The sequence below is a fragment of the Pongo pygmaeus genome, chromosome 5 (assembly GCF_028885625.2).
Source record: "Pongo pygmaeus isolate AG05252 chromosome 5, NHGRI_mPonPyg2-v2.0_pri, whole genome shotgun sequence".
Lineage (NCBI taxonomy): Eukaryota > Metazoa > Chordata > Mammalia > Primates > Hominidae > Pongo > Pongo pygmaeus.
Window position 1 is genome coordinate 46,673,786 of NC_072378.2, and position 23,091 is coordinate 46,696,876.

The 23,091-nt window shown below is 40.1% G+C and overlaps 1 protein-coding gene across 5 annotated transcripts in view; it reads right to left on the reverse strand.

The window, feature by feature from the left end:
* RCAN2 (regulator of calcineurin 2) overlaps positions 1-23,091 on the reverse strand; it is a 277,055-nt gene that overhangs the window by 94,181 nt on the left and 159,783 nt on the right. Inside the window, exon 1 of one of the 5 annotated variants that reach the window (XM_054493594.2) lies at positions 15,717-16,179. The exons of the other annotated variants lie outside the window; for them this stretch is intronic. Coding sequence (XP_054349569.1) covers positions 15,717-15,803 — 87 coding nt within the window. The 5' untranslated portion in view covers positions 15,804-16,179. Of the gene's footprint in view, positions 1-15,716; positions 16,180-23,091 lie in introns of those variants that run through there. 5 annotated transcript variants of the gene reach the window in all.

Genomic DNA, 23,091 nt, shown 5'->3' on the forward strand with positions numbered 1-23,091 from the left:
CATCCATAGAATGACCTATCAATGACCTATCCTCATTCTACAGCATTATTTCTCACTACTCCCTGTGTATACCTGGAGTGGCTCAATTGGAGAGTGCTTGCTCTATTGAAAAGGACAGACCTAGCTCATGTTGAGCCAATGGTGGTCTGTGGGAAGGGACACCCAGTGATACCAGCTCTACCAATTTTTTAAGAGAATTTGGAAGATAGTTTTTAATGTCAAATTTTGCTTATGTTTAAAGACTAGTAAGGAATTCAATTTTAAACAACACTGTACAAGCCAAATAAAATCCACCTATGGATTTGGCTTGCAGGTGGCCAGTTTTGCAACTTCTAGCCTAAAAAAGCTAATTTTTAGATAGAACTGGTCCTCCTCATTTACCCAACTTAAAAGAAAATGAGGAAGCCCAAATTACTAAATTTGCACCTTTGTCATGGTGCTTATATACTACTCATCCCTGGTAGACTAAGATTTTGAGGTAAGGTGTTTCCTACCCTTTGGGTGTTACACAGTGCTCCAATTCATACTAGGTTCTTAAACACTGTTTCTGAATTTTCACTAAGTAGAAAAGACCTGAAGAGATTTGGTTTTGCTTAAATATGAAGTTAGTAAAGATGGGTTCAGATTCCAAGCCTGAGTAATGACAATAATTGCCTGGAATAATTGTGTAGGAGGACCAAGCGAAAAAGCAGAAGGTTCAAGAGAAGTTGAAGCATTCAAACGGTATTATGTTGTGCTCATTCAGAATTAAAGAGTTCAAGGTACTCTTGAGTTTATTTTACTTCCATGCACAAGAAAGAATCTGAAGCTGGAATACCATCAGGAAGTAATTATAAAATTTTTGTGCTCAGATCTTCTATTCTATAACACAAATTAGAAGGTGGAATGAATGAGAAGCATGCAGTGTCCTGGCTCAACACTCTTGTGAAGAAACTTTGTTCTCTAATATTTGTTTAAAAAAAGAATGAAGATTGATTCATACTTCCTCCAAAGAAATCTCTTAGTGGAATTAATACTGATTGTTGCTGGCTTATTTCTCCATAGTACTGGCAAATAAATGGCTGTTTTAAACAATTTTTTATTTTTGGCACAGTGTTGTACCAAATGAAGCAACTGATATCATCAAAATTAGTGACCTTATAGAGAATTTGTCTAAGAATTATTTTTATTTGAAGCTTAGAAAGACTTGATAGATTTTTCTTTTATTCCTTCACAAAAATGGATGATGCTGTATGTAGGAAGTTTACTTAGAAATTAAGTGAATTTCAGAAAAATGCCATATATTTTTTGGATGGAGATGATTCTCAATAGAGCAGAACTGCCATGTCTTTAAGAGAGCTAAATATCATTAATAGACTCAGTAGAACTTAAGGTATTTTCAATATCAAAGTTTAGAGAAGAGGCAATAATAACAATAACAACCATCTATTGAGTGCCTACATGCTTTAGGTACATTCTTAATTCAGTTACAACACCCTGAAGAGTAGCATTATCGTACATACTTTACAGAGGGGAAAACTTTCCAAGACTGCAAAATTAGTAACTATTAGGGCCAGGGTTCCGGCCCACGCTGGTCTGGCTCTAAATCCCATTCCCTCTCCGTGATGCCCAAAGTGAGTGGTCTGAAGACTACACCCAGTGCTCTGCCTCCTGGTTCAGCCCTCCTTCTGTCTCTCTACAGCCCATGGCTGTATCATGGGCTCTGTTGCATCTAAAAAGGTTGGGAAAGGCTGAGGATGGACACATCTGCATAAGCAGAAACTTACTGGTTTATTCTATGCAATTCACGCCCCAACCAATGGCTGTAAAAGATGTGAATGATACCCTGGGTTTGATCAGAAATGGTCCTGTCATCTGTTAATAGAGATCTACTTGCAAATGAACAGAATTACCTAAGTGAATGGCAGCAACACACACAACAGGGTAAGTGCATGGGATGCCCAGTCAGCATGGAAGAATTGCAAGTGCCAAGGCATGGAAGTGGGACTGGAGAAGCAGCCTACCAGGCCGTAATCTCTCCAACTGACCTAGAAAGAAGTAATCAGATTGAAGAGTGCCCTGTACCTGCCATGCCTTTGAAACCCCAGATCAAAGCTTCCTTGTTTCATGAAATCTTGACAAATTTCTCCTAAGACTGTGTTTTTAGGACTTATTAACTCCCTCTGGACTGCTGTTTAGCATATGTGAATCCTAGGACTTCAGTTCTGGTCATTTATTTAAAGGATTCACTTGTCACCTGCACTAGAGAGTGTTATGTGTCTCCCAATATCCACCTTCCTCTTCTGTTTATAATAGAATCCTGACTATTAGCTGGGCATAGGACCACACAGGAAAAAGGTGATATTCTCAGCCCCTCTTGCATCCAGATGAGTCCATGTGCTCATTTTCTGTCCAGTTGAATCTGAGAGGAAGTGATATGTGTAACTTCTGGAGTCTGCCCCTATAGGCAGAGGGGCTTATCTCCTTCCCCCTCTTCTTCCATCCTCCTGCCCTCATCCAACCTTTATTCAGCACCTACTAAATGTAGATACCTAACCTATAAGGCTGTAACTCATGGGTTACATGCCATGCTAAGGCAAGGCTGGTGCTATGATGGCAACAGTTAAGTACAAGGACATGATACCAGACTTTTCTTTCTCCTAGCGTGGTATATGGTCAACTTTGGGAGTTTTAGCCCCCATGAAAATATTTTAGCAATAATATTGAGATGTTATTATGTATGTGCATGTGTATTTGCTCTCAGGAGGTGCCTAGAATATTCTAAGTCCAGCATTTAACATCACTGAATTTCCACTTCCGAGTTTTTAGAAATTTGAGGAGGCATCAGGGCAGAACAGTTAGATAAGGGGTATCTGTCTGTGCTTGTAAGTCTGTCTCCCTTGCCCAGAGTAAGCGATTCCCCAGGACAGGAACCAGGGTTTGGATTTCTGATTTTAGACCTTCTTCTCTGGAAGACAATCACAATATCCCTGCTGAACTAAATGTACCTCATGAATATTTTAAGGTGTAGTGCCAACAAATATGCCTCTCTCCCCAAAAACCTTACCCTTGTTGAATGGCAACCTAATCATATCCTCAAGATGGCTGCTTTTCTAGTTTGACTTCTTTCTTCTTTAAAAAGGAAAGACAGAAGACTAACTAGAAGGCAATCAACATAATTCAAGAATATTGGGACTCTGCAGTTTCACAAGCCCTCATAGGGTCTGGCTGCAATACTGCAGCCGCCTCCTCATCAGTTAATAGCTATTTGCAAGTGGCTCTGCTCCCCACTTGGCATGTTGGCCTTAGTGCAGCCACAGTTCACACTCCAGCCAGAGTGGACTTCCAGTCAGACTAGGCAATGAGCCACTCCTCTGCTGAACATGCTTCCCATGACCCAATCCTGTTAGACTTGCACATAAGACCCAAACTCCTTCATAATGTGACCCCAGTTTCTGTGTAATCCTACATTCATCCAGGACTCTACTTCTTAGAGTTCACCATTCTCTCTGGCATTTCTGCTTTAGTGTAGGCCTCTTCCTTTCCCATCTTTCCTTCACCTGGCGAATTCCTACTTAACCTATAAAGCTGTAACTCATGTGTCACCTCCTTGGGGTAGCCTTCTCTCCTCATCCCAGACTACTCTCTTACAGGCTTCCATAGTGTACTGGGCTTATTCAAACCATGGCACATTCTATGTTCTACTCTCTATGTACTTATTTACTACCTGCACTCCTCCACCAGCCTAGAGACTCACTGAGGGCAGGAGGCATGCCTCACATTCCTGAATTCCCATGTCTGGAGGCAGTACCTACTACACACTGAGTGCTCCATCACATTTCTCAAGTGGGACTGTCTCACTAATGCTATACCAGGGCATCAGGAATAATGGCTACTGTTTATTGATCACCTACATCCCATAGCCTTTAACCTAAATTTATATCTTCTTTTTACGTATAAGGAAAGTCTTAAATAAGAAATATCCTGAACTCAGATCTTTCTGCCTCCAAAGAACAAGTTGCTTTCCATTATACCTTTATAACAAATGGCTTCTTGGTTCCAACTTCAAGAACTATACAATCATAATGTTAAGTAAAAATGTGCAAACTTGTATCTCTCCTCTATTGATTTGTTATATAATCTGAGGAACTCTTCTAACCTGAATTTCTCATTGAGAGAATAATATACTTCCTGACTACATCAAAGATGTGTTATGAGGCAACATTCATTCAAAGTGAGTTCCAGTCTTCTAAGGCTACATAAATGCTAATTGTTGTGAGTAATATGTAAGAATTATTTAAATTTAGAATACTATTTTGCTAAGCACACAAATGGAGTACTTCATTATACAGTGAGAATATAAAATACACCATGCACTATCCTGCTCATTAATAATTCAAATCTACTCTTATTTATTCAAGCAACAAATAGTGGGGGCTTTTAGCTTAGTTTTTCTTTTTGTTTTTTAGTATCAGAATTGTTTACTAGTGGCTGGATGTGGTGACTGATGCCTGTAATCCCAACAGTTTGGGAGGCTGGGGTAGGTAGATCACTTGAGGCCAGGGGTTCGAGGTCAGCTTGGCCAACATGGCAAAATCCCAGCTCTACTAAAAACACAAAAATTAGCCAGGCCTGGTGGCGCATGCCTGTAATCCCAGCTATTTGGGAGGCTGAGGCATGAGAATTGCTTGAACCCAGGAGGCAGAGGTTGCAGTGAGCTGAGATTGCAACACTGCACTGAAGCTTGGGCAACAGAGTGAGACTCTGTCAAAAAAAAAAAAAAGAAAAACACACAAAAAACATGTTTGCTAGTTTTATGATATAAGTTCATAAGTAGCCAGAGTAGGTGTGTAGGTGTATATGGCCGAATACAGAGATTTTTTAGGATAAGATGCCTCCTAAGCAAAAAAACAAAAAAAAAAACCTGAACTTAGTTGGGTAATTAATCTAATTTCTACCTATCTCCACTGTTTTAAACTAGAAATGGAAATTGAAGGTCAATGTTGTAAATATTACAATTATAGTTTAGCATTACTGTGGTGAAACAAGTCCATAACTCCATGTAAAATTCCTGCCCAAAGAAAGGTGTTTAGATATATTTTAAAGAAATGGGTTTTGAGTCAATGTCTCTTTTCCTTCATGGGCATCTTGCCTTAAAACTTCTGTATTCTGTGTGGGTGTGGTCACTGTCTGTAATCCTAGCACTTTGGGAGGCCTAGGCAGGCAGATCGCTTGAGCTCAGGAGTTCAAGACCAGCCTGGGCAACATGGCAAAACCCGGTCGCTACGAAAACTACAAAAGTTAGCTGGGCATGGTGGTGTGTACTTCTAGTCTCAGCTACCCGGGAGGCTGAGATGGAAGGATCACTTGAGCCCAGGAAGTGGAGGCTGCAGTGAGCCAAGATCACACCACTGCATTCCAGCCTGGGCGATAGTGCCAGATCTTGTCTCAAAACATCTGTATTCTGCTATGCACATCTCTCTCTGAATGCTTATTAAAACTGGCCTTGAATCTAGAAATCTAGGCCATCTTTTTCAAAGAAGGTGGTCTAGCAGCATGTTTTAGGGTTTGCAAATTGGAGTCTATCATTCATTTGTAAACATACATTTTCTCCATGTTACCGTATGCATCTCTAGGGATGCAGCAGTAGACACACAGAAAAGCCCCTGCCCTCATGAAGCTTGCATTCTGGTGAGTGGAGATAGACAATGAGCCAATACATGAACACACAATATAACATCTTGTGATTGTGCTGAAAGACAAGGCAGGATGAGGGGTGGAGCGGGGCCCGTGGTCTGTGTAGATGTGGTAGTCAGGAACAGCTCTATGATGAATGAGGAGCAAGCCATGTAGGCTCCAGAAGGAAGAAGATTCCAGGTAGAGGGCACAGCAAAGGCAAGTTCCAAGGGATGCTTGGTACAGGCAGGAAGTGGGGGTTAGAGCAGAGTGAAAGGGAAGAGAGGTGCAGAGGAGATGAGGTCAGCAGGGCAGCTGGGGAAAGGTCTGATGGGCCTTGAGGGCCACAGCAAGGACTTGGGCTTTCTTCTGAGTGTGATGGGAGCCACTGAGTCTCTAAATTCTGGTGGGTCAGGGAGGGGGTTCTACACTTGCTTTTCCATTCAGGCTGCTTCCCTTTCCATTAACTGAGTCAACAACAGCAACTTCCTGGAGGCTTCATTCCACAACATCCCCTTGTGGCTGCAGTGAGGATATTTCCTGTTTATCCAGGCCCCTCATTTCCTGCTGTCTCCTGTTCTACAGGGAACCCTTACCTAGAGAGGTTTGGTAGAGACAAGAAAAGAGGTTTGGAAGAGACACAGCCTGAGAAGAACTGCAGCATCTCTGCTCCCTGGGAGGGCCTGTAATTCCTCACTCCCAAACTGAGCCAGTCCCTTCTGATGTAGGGTTCTGTCACCTCCCAGTGTCCCTGAGGTGAGGGCACTGCTGCCCCTGTGCAAAGATGAGTTGAAAACTGCAGGGGAAGAGTTTGATATAATGAGAGGCAAGTAAGGTAGAGTTCCCTGGCAAGAAAACTTAGAACTCCATGTACAAAGTCTACTACTACTGAGGATGATGATGATGGTAACAAATGACATTACTTGCATGTGTTCTGTCTGTCAGTCACTATGTTAAGTGTTTTACGTACTCTAATGCATTTAGCCATCACCACCAACCTATGAGGTAAGCACTATTATTTTCATCAGTTTGTAGTTGAGGAAACCGAGGCACAGAGCAGTAAGGATCCTTGCTCAAGGTCACACCATGAAGTGGCCTAGAGGTCAAGTAGAGAGTTCTCTGCAGGATGTCCCACTCTGAGACTAGACTTCCTTCTCACATGCCCTGCGTCAGCAAAGGAGGCCTCTTTAGAGGTCATAATAGCATCATCCTTTTTGGGGAAAAAGGAACTGAGGAGAATAAAGGCCAGCACTACATAGGCTTTTGTATCCAATGGGATTATACATCTCTATATCTGCAGAGCCTAATCGGAGGCTGTGACCATAGAAGGCATTCAATGTATATTTGCTAAATGAATAAATAAAAGTGCTTTCTATAGTGCCTGACAAATAGTCAGTGCTCAATACGTTGTTGCTATTATTAAGTTTGCTCATTGGTTATGTGTCCTGTTCTAGGAAAGGTAGCCTGAGATTTTCTTAGTCAATACCCAAAGGCACAGTAAAGTGATAGAAGATGAAATCAATTCTATTAGATGCACTGATAATGCAGGCTATAATAATACACCAAGAGATCTTGTGTTGTGTTGTGAAAGAATCCCAGTCCAAGTTTTCCCATTATGAGTTGTGTGGCTTTGTTTACCTTGGAGGTTTCCTGTGAAAAAGCTGAGTTTTGTATAATTTGGAAAGCACTGTTCAGATGTAAAATATTATTAATATTGTTTTCACTGCCTCTGCCCTACAATTCTTCACAGATTATCCCTCACTGAGTCAATGGAAAATGCTTGGTGACACAAGCAAGGAGGTGGAGGAGCTGTCAAACCAGGCGCATGTCAAACCAGGGAAACCCTTGCATCTTCCAGAAAACATTCTTTTCCCCAAACTAGATGGCATAACTAGATTTTGAAACAGATTCTAAAACAAAATCCAAAATAGATGCTATGCCTACAATTGCCACATTAGATTTATTAAGAAAAGCTAAGATGATCTCAACTACTGATTTATGTACAAGTAGTATACCACTACTTCTGATAAGAAATAAGACAAAAACAGTGTTTTAAGCATCAGATGAAATATTACATATGAGTTCAATGTCTTATCTTCCCAGCTTTATACCCCAATAATTTTTCTTTTTTTTCTTTCTTTTTTTTTTTTGAGACAGAGTCTCTCTCTGTCACCCAGGCTGGAGTGCAGTGGCGTGATCTCGGCTCACTGCAAGCTCCACCTCCCTGGTTAATGCCATTCTCCTGCCTCAGCCTCCCAAGTAGCTGGGAGTACAGGCACCCGTCACCATGCCTGGCTAATTTTTTTTTGTATTTTTTAGTAGAGACGGGGTTTCACCGTGTTACCCAGGATGGTCTCGATCTCCTGACCTTCTGATCCGCCCGCCTCAGCCTCCCAAAGTGTTGGGATTACAGGCGTGAGGCACCACACCCAGCCTATACCCCAATAATTGATTAATGCTTTATGAATTAATCCTTAGAGAGATTTCGGCAGTGGAAAGAACAGTTCAAGTCCCACTTCTGCCAATTAATAGCTGTGTAATCTTGTGTAAAAATGTAACTTCTCTGAATATCAGGAATCTGTTTATAATGGGGCAACTACATAGATGCCTTGGGCTATAATGGGGATTATATGAAGTACCTGTTATATGCCTTGTAGTTAGAAGAATTTAGTGATTGGAAACAGTAATTGGAAGTTTTAAAATTGCCCACCTTGATAACATATAATATTGATCCATGGAGATGAGTATCTCTGGAGCTTACATTTGTCACCATGTGGTGACATGTGGGATGGTTTAATGCTCAACTTAGTAAACAGTACCCTGAGGTTAAATGTTTGGGGTACAGCATGAACACTGCTCACATATTTCTATAGAACTACTAGAGATAGGGGAAGAAAATCTTACAATTAAATAGCAAAGTACCCTATTGTTGGAGCAAATAAAACATTACTGAAGATGTTGTTTTAGGAAATGAAAGTTAGTACATAGTCTAATCTAACAGAAGCATAGATATGTTAGTCATCTTTCTGGAAGCTAAAGGGTCAAGACCTTTTTGAAACATTAAAAAAAAGTATAGTTCAGAGCTGATATATTAGATTCTGGAAAAAATAACTGTTATAGTACTAGACTGTAAGGATGTGAACACTGCTATGGTATATAACAATAAAAAGAGAAGATAATGAATTTCTTAGTCCCCTTCACTCCCAGGGGAGTTTCCTTTAGCAATTGTTCAAGTTTCTATTCAACTCGCTTGCCAAGAATCTTCTTTGGGCCCTTAATCCCTTGATGTATTTAAGAGCACGCAATTACCATTAACTAGTCAGATATGCCATTGTAGAATAGGCAGAGGATCCAGAAAAAACCTTCTATGGTAATGGAAAGTTAAAAAAAAAAAAAGAAATATATAGTAAATATGCATGTTATACATACATTTGCACATGTGTATAATATCCGTATATACATATATATACACACGTATGTTTTACCCAGGTATACTTACCCAAAAGGTGAATATGAAATTACATATATCGAACCTTTTCTAGGGAAAGTCTAACTTGGTAGACATTTTATTCTCAAAAACTTTGACGATTAACTCTCCATTCTAGCTAGAGTGGAAAGGGTATAACTTTGTACCTGCTCGAAATTTCCAGTTGAAATTACCTCTCCATGTGTTTTTAAAATTCTATTTTTGAATCAGTTTAGCTTTAGCGTTGGGAAAGGACACAGACCCTTTACATAAATACATTTGTTCCTTTACATAAAGAAATTCTAGGCCAGGTATGAGTTGGATAGTTTATGATCTCCTTGCAAAGCTGGGCTATTCACTGCAAAGTTGGAATGCCTATTAAGCCCATTAAGCTTACCACCTAAACACATAAAGTGATAATAAGCGTTTCAGGTATCATTTTCTTTCTTACGTGTCAATTCTAAGCTTTATCAGAAAGTACTAAAACAAACCCATATAAATTACTGATAGTTGGACTCAAACAGAATCACTAAGAATGCAAATGGCACTCTCTGAATTTTACATTAAAATCTGTTTCTTTAGGAAAACAATTTTTCATTAAAATTGCTGTTTTGTTTTAATATATCTGACATTTAGGTTAGAGGTAGCAACTGCCAATGTCTGTTACTTCCCAATAGTTAAAAGATTCTTTAAACAGATAAACAAGTTTTTAGTTGATTTCCCCACTTAACAATGTTATTAGTCGAACAGTCTACCTTGTCTTTACCAAATGTGATAGGTGGCTGAGAAATCTGCCTCTGAACCTTCTCAGGGAGTATCACTTTCATAAAATCATTTCTTCCCTCTCTCTGAAAGATGTTTGCTACTTTCTTCAGAGGCAAGAAAATGTTTAGTATTGTACATTTAAGAATGTTAAGTTCTTAAAGAATTTTTTTAGAGATCATTAATTTTAACTTTCAGTTTTGCATTAATTAATTTATTTCCAAAATGGCCTCAATTCTAGTCCGTGTTATTACCGGAGAAATAGCAACATTTGTTTTGCTGGAGGGTTAGAATCTGTTATACACATGCCATCTCTCTTGCTACCTCACACACACACTGCCTTTTGTTCTTCATAAACCAAAGATGGTCTAGAGATGTATGACAAAATATTATTTTTAATATTACCGTCATTGAATAGGGAATGAGCATTTCAGTTGACTTCACGTTTTGGTTACTGAACGTTAATTACCATGAATACCTCTAGAGGGTTTACCATTTCTGAGGATGAAATCATATACAACTCAAACACTTCTAAGTTACTGAGTGAACACAATGGTTTTTGAAAATTCTTAGAGAGCTTTAGAGCTCTGCAGAGCCATAGGTCATGGTTGGTTGTGCCCAGATCTTTACCCTAGTGCTCGCAAAAAACTTAAGAAATGGGCATGAAGTTCAACCAGCTTTCTTGACCAACACCCACCTAAGTTTCTCTTCCAAAACAATTCCTGAACAAGTGACACATACTCAATTGTGTCACTTGTTTCTCCTCAAAGCAGGGTACAAAGCGCATCATACCAACTCAGCCTCATCCTTCTCCTCCTACCACTCTCACCATACAAAACAAGTAATTTGGAATGTCCAGTGGTTTGTATGACAGAGAGATTTCATTGTACTCAGTGGCCATGATGTGCTGGTCTTTTTCAGAACTCACACAACAGCATAAAACAAATAGACTCTGACTCAGTCACGTATACTATTGTGTAAAAAGAAAAATAAAATGCACAAAGCAGTAGGGGATTTTTCTCAGCATGATTATTTTGCCTCCAGAAAGGCTAAGAGATTGTCCCAGGTCACATGGATTGGGAGGATGTTGAGAAATTCTCAAAAGCAGAGGAGAGAAAGTAGGATTTATGAGTGACCTTAAAAAGGCCTTGGCCTTTCAGAAGAGAAAAGAGCTGTCCTGTAGCAATCCTAAGATTCCAAGCATATGAAGAATTACTGTGCTGAAAACACACTTCTACTTGTATTTACCCCCACCCTAAGAGAGCTATTGGGCTTAAAATGTAGCATGAGGGAATTAGGTTAAGTACAATTTTCTGAAAAAGAGTCTCCTTAAAAAAATAAATTATAGCTTGAGACAGTGACCGTCTCAATGGGTACCTAAATGAATGAATGATTGAAACAGGTTAAATGGTGCTGGTGGGGGGACTAGGTAGGAGCACATCGGATAAGATGGCTAAGATGGCCTCTCTTTCTACCTACTATTCGCTCTATGTGGAGTGATTTTCTCTCAGCTCTGTACATGGCTCTCTAACTTTCTTTAGATCTCTGAATGACATTGAAACAATGACATTTAATAAACTGTCACTTCTCCAGAGATTTTTCCAATGGCAATCTTTTCAAAAGTGGCCATTCCTCCCCCATCAATGCTCTATCCTTCACTCTGCTTCATTTTTGTTCATAGCCCTCATCACTAACTGAAATTACAATGTATATTTACTTGTTTACTAGTTCATTGTCTGCATCCCACGTTAGAATATATGCTCCATGAGGGCAGGGACGTCTATCTTATCGAACTCCTAGGCCTAGAGCATTGCCTGGTAGGTAATAAGTGCTCCACAGGTTTTTGAATGAATGAACAAATCTCTCAAGTGCCAAGGGTCTTTGAAGATTCTGTATTTCTTATAAGATTTGTCATGTTTCCTGCCTGCTCTAATGAGCGGAAGGGAGCTTTGTGAATTCCTTGTGTCCTACATGGATGCCCATTGAGACAAGGCTGGAAACCTGGTACATGAATCAGAAGCCCTCCAATCTAGAGAGGAGGAACCCACCCTTTCTTCTGTGCAGGAAGCCACCATTGCAGAGAAGGGGCAGCCCCAGGTTTGGATGCCCCCTGGCAGAGTGGTGGCACTCTGCAGCTCTGAGAAGGCCCCCCCACAGTGGCCAGCAGTAAAGAAGAGCATTTGGTGTTGGCTCAGAATCAGGTGAAGGAACTGCAGGTGTGGAGAACTGAAGTGTTGGGTGAACCTCAACATTTCTGACAGCTCAGAGATACTGTTTTTAAAACTGCACACATCAAGTCTTAGCTGGGGAGATAAGGATCCAAGTAATTAAGCAGAGCTTACTCTAGGCAATTGTTGGCTGACCTCACCTGTACCTATTTGTGCCTAAAAGAGACAAGACACTGGCTTTATATGATTACCTATGCCTGGGTTCCATTCAGACCAGCCAGGTAAAAGTTCTGGGGGTGGGGCCTGGGCACATTAATATTTTTAAAAGATCTCCAGGGGATACCGTGCAATCAGGTTTAAGAACCACTGGACTAAAGTGAAATGTAAATTTCATTACCAATCTCTTGGATCGCTTTCATTTTCCCAAGGGTTTGGCTCTTTGTAAAGTGGGAAGACTATTTTCAGAAATATGAGAATACCGGAGAAAATCAACCCTGCACATTCACACACACACAGAAATTCTGCAGTTCCCTCTAGCATTTTCTATTGAGGGCTCTCAACTTCTAGATCTTTCTGAGAACTCTCACATTGCAGAACAGACGGCTAAGTTGACAACACCACCGATGGAATTTCCAGAGAAAGCCAAATATGGCAGAATTCCATTTGTCTGATTTCCTCCTCTTTTTAGTACTATTGCTTGAGCAGCTTTGATGAAATTTAGGAAACTGGAGTCAGAAGGGCCCCTAATGCAATCAGCTGAGAGCCACCATGGAGGATGAGGCTTTCTGTGTCACTATGGGAAACTGGATTTGTGGATGCTTCTACCCATTTCAAATAAACTCCCGTACTTATGAAGGAGGCCTGCTGGTTGCTTCCCCCTAGTATGGCTGCTTGTCCATGGGGGCTACATGTAGAAAGTGGGGATGCCTATTAAACAAACAAGCCTGAGATTAAGCAAGATGGATGTAAGCAGGTGAGACAGACCCTTTCCATGTGCCTCCCTTTTCTCTGACAATAAACCTTAAAGACTTTGAAGAAGGAACTCTTGGCTCCACCAGTTATTAGTAATGAATGAAGAAGACAGATACCTTTGGGGAAGCTTTGTTTGGTGCCTAGAATTTTACATTTGAACATTTCTTCGTGATAAGAGTAATGGTCAGTTTTGAACAAGGAGCACAGGTTTTCTTAACACATAACATTTGGCCCACCTTAATTTGTTCATTTTCCCCCTTTTTAATAAGCACAAAGTAGATCTTTGCTTTTTAATAATGTTACTGCTTTACATTAGATCATTAAATATCAAAAATGGAAAGCCGTGTTTTCTAGGTGGCTAGAGTTTTTGTGTGTATTGGGAGTGGGGTGGGAGGGAAAACATTTTCTGTGTGCTAGACTGTCAATGTAAACTCAGCTGGATTTAGGACATTCTGATAAACTGGTAAAAGTAACCTATCACTTTCTGAGAGTGCCTACAAAGATGACAATGACGATGATGGTGATAGCTAACATTTATTGAGTGCTAAATACGAGTCAGGCACTGTGTTAATTATTCTACATGTATAATTCTCTTGTCGCTAAGCTAATAAGGTAGAAATTACTACTATTCTCACATTATATGAGAAGATTAAGGCACAGAAAGATTAGGTAACCTTTCTAAAAAAAAAAAAAAAAAGCCCATCATGATTCAGAGCTATTGGCAGTAAATACATGTAGCACATATTTCTGGTAAGAGTCTTCCTCGAAAAACCTCATAAATTTACGAAGAACAGCATCAGCTGTTCACCATCTAGCACTGACTCACCTCCTTTCCCGTTTGCCTCTAATCTCTCATAGAGAACCTACTGCAGTCAAAAGAATTGACTCACTAGACTGCAAAATGCTGTTCCTTCTCTCTTTCTGTATAAAATCTACCCATCTTTAAGTATAATTTTTCCATAAAACCACCCCAACCACTCACATACAACCAGCTGTAGCAACTTTGTATCCTCTTAATTCCACAAAATATTCTTTGTCTTTAAGAAACCTTGGGCAATTGGTTATTTTTATAGCTATATCATAGATACATATGCCATACAAGCATATTTTAAACTTTTTCCTATATAAGCACAATGCCTGGCATGTTGCAGATCTCCAATAAATATTTTCTCACTATCTTTTCTGAAACCAAAAAAGTTTAGAATATCTTATGACATTCTCAGGACAAGTGAATAAACAACAGATAACAGTTGAGGACAGAAGGGAGCTGTGAAGTTTTATTCTCCATAGATGGAATTATGTTCCAGTGGTTACTGGAAGATGTCTCTCTACCTGGTTACCCACACTGGACTTGACGCTGGCTTTAAACCGGAGGGGTCTGATGACTGCTCTCCCTTCTCAAGTGCTATGGAAGTACTACTGGCAGGACTGTGGGTCTCTGCATGCGTGTTTCCATTCTCAATGCAATCACAGACAGTGCCAAACCTTTATGTCCCTATTTTCTGAACCTTCATATGACAGGTGGTAGACATTTCCATGGCACTGACACAAAAATTAGTAAATACAGGGCTACATGTTTAAAATATCCAGGAACAAGATGCCAGATTATCAAACCTATTTCAAAAGATTGTTAAAGCTGCAATCTTGAATGACATAGCCATGTGCTATGCCAAGAACACATAAATCCCCACCTATAAAGCAACAGGGTGTCACCTGCACACCCAACAATAAAGAATTCAGGGTTTTTCTTTAAGTTAAGACTAAAGCAAGGATGGTAAATGATTATGCAATGTAATTCCCCTTTTATTCCTCCCATCACACAATGAACAACTGACCTTCTGTGTGTGTATATGTGTGAGTGAACTGTTTAAATAAGAAGCTTCAGCTAGTTCTTCTATTAAATATGAGAGAAAAAATAAACATTTCCATTGTGCAAGCCTGGAATCTTTTTCATAATATAAAGCCAAATGGAAAATAAAAGAGAATGAATATCATCAGAGGACGATTACCTATGACAAGTCAACAACTGCTGCCGGCAATCAGCGAGGACCAGCATGTATAATACTAAGCCTTAAGATGCAAAATATTTATGCCTAAACTTTATGAACAACTGCTCAAGGAAAATGACTTGCTTTCTTTGCCTGACAAAGAAAATTTAGGCAGCTGTTCTCTCCAACTTTGATTTCCAGAAATCTGGGGACTGAAACTGCCATCTGTAGAACAGCTATTGTTTAATTTGAAGACCACATCACAGGATATTTAAGTGACATGCCAGAAAGGGTTATTGCCCCACTGTCAAGCTGGCCTGGATGCTGGGTTTATTATGTGTGCTTTCTTCATGTAATCATTGATTCAACATCCCTCTTGACATTGAGGGCTGGAAAATTCTCCTTATTGACAAAGATACAATACGAGAATATGAAAATGTGTCTACTCAGAAAGGAATGACCGGGGATTACCTAATAAAAAAGATAAGAAGAAACAATGGCAGACCTTGTCGTATTTAAAAATAATATGCTGGTCCCTCTTCCAACTTATTCTACTTAATGTAGCCATGCACTCACCACATGCATTTCTAGCGCAGACTATGAGCTGAAAACTATTAACCAAAGTCTTATTTCTTCATGCTAAAAAGGCTCTGCCAAGCAGCGTCAGTAACAGCAACAATGAAAAATAAGATTGCAGGTGCATACCTTAACCTCCTGATTGGTAAAGACCTCGACATCCACCACACAGGCAACCAGAGTGGAAACATCACAGTCCATGCTAGGGGCTGGCATTCCCCCTTCTGAATTTTTAATAAAGAGTTAGGCAACCTCAGAGTTGTGAGTGAAGGGAAGAGCCTCCAGATGGATATTGCTGTGGCCAGGCCTCGGTGCTGCCTTGCTCTGGGGACGACTGGAGGCTTGGGCTCCTGGAGCCCGCTCCCACTGCACACAGCCCTCCGCGTCTGAGGCAGCACAGCAGAGTAACGAACGGCCCGGCTTGCTCACGGCAATGACATCACCACAAAGACTGACACAAGCTGAAGCTATTTTTTTTTCTCCAAGCCTTTTATCTCTAGGCAGTGCAGTGGAGCAAATTGAACATGATTATGTGCTAAATCTGAACTCAGACTAAATCAATTCAGGCAGCGTTAGCTAGGAACTGAGTCATAGCTGTTGTTGCAGCCGAGTGCTTATGTTTGCAAAAAGCAGGAGGGTGGGGGGGAATCTGACACCAGAGTTTCTTCTTTGAGGTGGGGGAGGTGTAATTCCGCAGATGAGCCTCCTGAGGTTAAGGTTTGACAATTTTCTGCCTACGAGATGAGCAGGAAGTTGAGGCATTTTGCAAATTGCTTGGCTTCTGTTAATTGCTCTGTGCCACTTGGAGCAGCCACACATGTTCTGGGCATCCTAATGCATCCCGGGCATGGGCTGAATAGAAATCCGTTCTTGGAGTGACTAAAGAGCTGGTCGTCTGTCATTTAGGGAGCATGGTAAGAGGAGATAATTAGAGGTTTGTGGAAATTCTATTTGAAGACTATAAGTGCAGACCAGTAACGCTAAAAGCACCCTTCCAAGCTCGGGATTTCAGGCTGTCTCCAAGGTCATTCAAACGAAAAGCAGTTCATGGAAAGGAGCTACAGCAAATATTTCACACGGGGACAGATGGCAGGGTCTAATGGGCAAACTCACTGCTGTGGCTCAGAGCTTGTCAGATCCTTGGGGCTTGACTTCATCTGAGACTTTGAACACATTCCTTTGCTTTCTCAGGCTTTTTTCCTGATTATAAATCCCTGAAGGGCAAGGCCACAGATAATTTACCTTTATATCTTGAGTCTTTCATAGACTGCCTGGCACAAGAAGATGATACTTGTTTAATAAATAAATCAATCAAACAGGAATAGCCTCTTTTCACAGGAGTGACCAAAGGAAAAATTTCCAATTGTTTTTCATTTTATCATTAGTTATACAAGTCCCAGTAGAACTCAGTAACATTGTAGCAGCATCTATCCTTCAGAGTTCAGTTGGATCTTCAGTGGCCACTGGAACATCCTGATTTATAACAGATTGGTACTTTTCTAACATATGACTGGACAAAAGCCTCCCAATTTTACACGCAGATGAGAAAGGTGACATTTCAGACTGAGAGTAGAAGCTTTCTCATTTGTCCTCATCGGTCTACACTTGAGTCCAATGTTCCCCTTCAACAAGGCATTTTCTATGCTAAAGGTAATCAGGCCACAAATACCGTTATTTAGACTGATGAAACTGTGTGTCTGTGTCTTTATGCATTTGTTCAAGTGGCATTTATTTCACTGTCCAGGACACTGTGGGAAATATTAAGTCATATATGCATATAATCCAACTAATATCCAGTAATGATTATGCAAAGCTCTGCATCTGATACTCTCAAGGATAAAATGATGAAAAAGCAAATGTCACTATCATCAATGGGCTTAAAATCCAGGGGAGGAGATAAGACATGGAGACCAACATTTCACAAGGCAGGGATGGTGATGGCTGAATAGGTATAGGAAGTGTTCAGTGGGAGCACTGGAGAAAGAGCAATGAATGCTGAATGCTGGATCCCATGTTAGGATGGAAGGTGAGCATCAGAGAGGGGGAGGAAATTTCTGCTCTGACCTTGAAACACGGGAAAGACGCTGGCAGGCAGAGAAGAAGTGAGGGGTGCCCTTCAGCTAGGTAAAAACAGACTAGAAATGTCCAAAGGAAAGAATAAGGCATTTGGATGCAAAACTCGCTCAGGGTTAAATCTGGCTGGGGCCTGAAGTATACAAGGCAGCCAGAGCCAGACGATGCAAAACCTGGCCAACATGAAGTACCAGGCAGCTTTTGAAAAGGTAAATGGGGGATCTACCTGTACAAATGTAGCTAAAATGTAAAGTAATACAAAGGTGAATATGATTTTGAATATCACTGGCATCTGTTCAAGAGGCACAACAAAGAAATGAATATTTTTTCATATGCCATGGCATATCCTAAAATTTATTTTTTACATTTCACAGCATACTGGTAAATGTTTAACAATCAGCTCTCTGAAAAGAAACATTTCAATTTTTAGCATTTGTCAATTTCTATGGTGTAAATATGCTCATCATGGCTGATTTCAAGCAGTCAGTGTGAAGTCAAACTGAATACAAAGTTGGGAAGACATGCATGTAATCTGCTCACACGGGCTGTTCCAGCACATCACTGTTTCATACTCATGAAAACGTTATGCCATATCAGTGACAGTTCATCCATAGAGGCAAAGTCCACATGTGCCCAGAGCCCATCAAGAAACAACAGCAAAGTAGAAGCAACACATTCTAATCATTGCTCTGTTTACATAAGGGGCTGTATGAATTATTTCACACTTTATGTTTAGGAAAGAGCTATAAAAGATAAACGTTGTTGTGGTATACCCTGGCCAGAGGACATTATCCAGGAAGCAAAGCCCTACTTGAAGTTGTAAAATAGGCAGTTTTTTTCCTGATGTATCCTCAGCTTTCCCTTTCTAATTTGATTCTGCCCTGCAGATTCCTTTCTGCTATCCAAGCACCCACTAACTTTATGCTTTCCTCTTTTAAAATATCTTTTCAAGGACAGCTGTCAACTCATCTGTATAAGCATTAAAAGACTGATAACTCATAGTATTATCCCTCCCAGAGGAATCCATATTTTAATAGGAGACAGAGTCTTAAGTTGGGTAAATAGTGTTTTTATGGCAGAGTTCTAGGCATCAAGAGCAGATGATTTGTGGGGCAAAGGAACTTTCCAGTAACTCTGAACTAAAATTAGTGGGTTTTAAACCCCCAAATTATTGGGTTTTTAATAGTCATTTGTCTATACAATATGGTCATTTTCCTATTGGCTAGAGAGCCCAGGGGGCTCCCCTGTTATAATAGTGTCTTCTTTCTCTAGAGTTTTTTTGTTTGTTTGTTTTTTGAGATACAGTCTCATTCTGTCACCAGGCTGGAGTGCAGTGGCGCGATCTCAGCTCACTGCAACCACCACCTCCTGGGTTCAAATGATTCTCCTGTCTCAGCCTCCCTAGTAGCTGGGACTACAGGCTCTGGCCACAATGCCCAGCTAATTTTTGTATTTTTAGAAGAGATGGGGTTTCACCATGTTGGCCAGGATGGTCTCGATCTCTTGACCTCATGATCCGCCCACATTGGCCTCCCAAAGTGCTGGGATTACAGGCTTGAACCACTGCTCCTGGCCAAGAATGTGTTTTTTATAGCTAGGGGCTGACTTGCAGCCTTGGAGGTGTCTAGAATATAGATGTACTTTGGCCAATGGCTACAAGGCCTTGTAAACACTAGACTCGGGTTATTCTCCCACTTCATCTCATATCATTCTCACCTTTCTTCAATCCTCTTGTTCCAGCCCAATTGGCCTTATTGGTGTTCCAAAAAAAGAAAGAAACAAAGAAAAAAATTCCAAGCTCATTCCCATCTCAGGCCCTTTGCACTTGCTATTCCCTCTCTCTGAAAATATTCAGATCTCTTCATGGCTTGCTCCTTCTTATCATCTGGATCTCCACTCAGATCACATCTCTTTGGAAAAGTATTCCCCAATCAGCTAAAATAAAAATTGTGTGCACATGTATACACACACAGAGTCAATCACTATCCTGGCATCTTCATTTTAACTTTCTTCACAGCACTTTTCACTACCTGAAATTATTCTGTTCATTTATTTCTTTATGTGTCCACTGCTTGTCCTCACAACTAGAATTTAATCTCCATAAAAGCAGAGATTTTTGCCTATTCTGTTCCCTGCTTATTCCCAGGGGCTAGAAGGATGCCTGACACTTAGGAGGTAACCTAATAAATATCTGAAAGATGAATGGATAAATACACAAATGAATCTAAAAAGGCAAGTAGAAAGACTCAAACCAATAGAGATGCCTCCTGGATCTAGGAGTTGCAGGGAGGTTTTTGCAGAAGGGCTGCAAAGGCATGGTGAGTTCAGTGATAACCTCTCATCTCTGAGAGCTGAGTCCTGGCACAGCTCGGTTCAGGAGTGTCCGTTCCAGCTGAAGTGGCCAGAAAACCTTGGGATTCATCCAAACCACTGCTCTTGCAATGACTGATCACACTGAGGAAAGGATGCATTATGCACAGACCCCTTGGACAGAGGCCATTGCTCTCCCTTCAGTTCAGGCAATTCTCTAAAAGGACGGACAGCTGAGCTGATAACACTCACCTCCACCTCAGCTGGAGGAGATGCACAACTTCCAATCCCAGAGGAAGCTGTGGTAGCAGCAGCCAAGCCTGTTTGGCTAATGAGCATAGAAGTTCTCATTACAGCTATGGGTTGTCAAAGGCTCTGCTCCTTCTGTATGCCCTTCTGGATAATCTGTTTTTTTAAATGTTTATTATGGAGAATTTCAAATATATTCAGCAGAAGAGAGAATGTAATAATGAGCCTTCATGTATCCACCACCCAGGTACAAGAATAATTAACAAGGGGCCAATCTTGCTTCCTGTCTGCTAGTCACTCTCAGAGTGTGGTCCCCAGACCAACAGCATCAACATCAACATTGTGAGCTTATTAGAAAGGCAGATCTTTGGGCCCCACCCAAGACTGAATCAGACACTCTGGAGGGGAGACCAGTATCTGTATTTTAATAAGCCCTCCAGGTGATTCTGATGCAAGCTCAAGCCTGAAAACCACAGCTCCATGTCTTCACCCACTTCCATACTCACTCCAGATTATTTTGCAGCAGGTGCCTGGCATCATATCATTTCATTTATAAATATTTCAGTATATATCTCTAAAAGACAAAGGATTCCTCTTTTGAAATCACAATACGTACTATCACACAATTCAAAAAGCAAGAATATTTTCTTAGTATCACCAAACGTCCTGCCAGGGTTCAAATTTCTCCAGCTGTACTATGACGTCCTCTCATTTCCCATCCTTTCTCCCCCTCTCCTTGATCTCATCCTGGTGTTCCTTCTCTTCCTTCTTTCCTCTTTAATAGTTTGCTTATTTAAATTGGGATCCAAACTACTGTGTCTCTCATGTTTCTTTTAATCTATAGAGTTCTCCTCCATTTCTTTTTTTAATTCCTTGCAGTTTGTTGGTGGCGATGAAGCCATGTTATTTGTCTTTTAGAATTTACATATAGTGGAAATTTAGAAACTCAACACAGTGTAATTTAACAGATTTTTCTGTTGCCTGTAGGTTCTGTTGTTTAGATCCAGAGGCTTAAGGGATTCAGGTTTGGCAAGACTCCTTCCTAGATGGTGCTATGTGTACTTCTATCAGTGGGTACATAGAGTCTGGCTGTCTCTCTTTTGTGGTATTAGTGCCTTCATGCTCAATGCCTAGGTGCGTTCATTTCTTAGGATTTGCACAATGATGATATTCCTCCTTCATTTATTCATGGAACACTTCCATTAAGAGGAACTACTTCTCATCTACTATTTAGTTACTTTGAGCCATGGTTTTTGTAATAAAGGCAAAAATAAATATTTGCTTCTTTTCCTTTATTAATTAAAAACTTTTTATGAGATATGGGGGGTCTTGCTATGTTGCCCAGGCTGGTCTCCAATTCCTGGCCTCAAGTGATCCTCCTGCCTCAGCCTCCAGAGTCACTGGGATTACAGGCTTGAGACACTGCACTCAGTTTTTTTTTTTTTCATGATTTACTTCCCTATTATCCTGCAAAGATCACTGAGGGTTTTTTCATTTTTATTTTTAAAGTATCATTAGGAATTCATGGATTAAACATATGTGATGGTTAAACATATTAACATATAAAACTACAATCCATTGTGGTTTAATCTTATTAATGCTCAAATTGCCCATCTTTAGCTAGTGGGAGTTTAATCAGGTTGGTTCCTGAGTCCTTTGACAAATCTTCAAAGGGCACTTACCTTATGGTATGACAAGATGTTCCAGACTCATCTTGTTCATTTCCTGCCTTAGATAAGGAGTCAGGCATTTCTCCAAGGAGCCCCAGTTCCACTTGGTAAATATTTCAACATATTTTAAGATATCAATCTAGAAGCTTAGAGGAGCTCTTTGTACTGGGTTGGGTATTGTTTATAAGCCTTTTCAGTGAACAGAGCTAGAAAATATGTAAATATTTTAAAGATAACATATGCCATGAGTTCAGATTGATCATTCCATTTCAGATCCAGGACTACAGAGATTCTGCTGAAACACATAAGTCTTACATTTGTATCCCTTTCTTTCACACCAGATATCTTCGTTCTTACCAGCAACATAATTAGCTAGTTGCCTTATCCCATACTATAGGCACGACAGCCTTGGAATCACAATATTAATGCAACCAGAAAGAGTTTAAGATTTTTTTCTAGTTATTTTTGTCCTTAGAGTATATCCCATAAAGTATGTACAAAATTATGTCTTACAGTCATTTAGAATAGCACATCTATTCCACCAACTAAAGACTAAGTTATGTTCATCTGTTTTTGATGCCTAATGATTGTTTTTCCTCTTTAATTTTGTGTTATAATTATATAAAATATTTCCACGGCTCAAAAATCAAAACTACAGATCTACAAAGAAATCCAGCTTCTATCCCTGTGATCACAATATTCTTTCTTTCCCTCTCATACATCCTTATTGTTTAGCCTCTCTCATTTTAAAAAATCTTAACAAGTATATGTGTATATTATTTTCCCATCCTTTATCCCATAATGATAGCATACTTTGCTCACTTTTTTCTGTCTTGGTCTTAATCACCATAAAATGTGATGCTGGAGATCACACCATAGTAGTAAGTAGAAATAGGCCTTTTCCTTTTTACACCTGTATAGTATTCAACTATTTGGATTTACCAACGTTTCTGCAATTAGTCTCCATTTGGGTTGTTTCCAGCCTTTTGCTATTAAATAATGCAGCAATGGACAGACTTTGAATTTTCATATTTTGTTACTGTATCTTTGGGACAGATTTTAGAGTGGAAACACTGGGTTAAAAAGCAAATGCCTAAGTAATTTTGCTAGCTCTTGCCAAATTTTCCTCCACAGGAATTGTACTATTTTTCTTCCCCACCAGCAATTTATGAGAAAGTTTGTTTCTCCACAATATGTGTTTC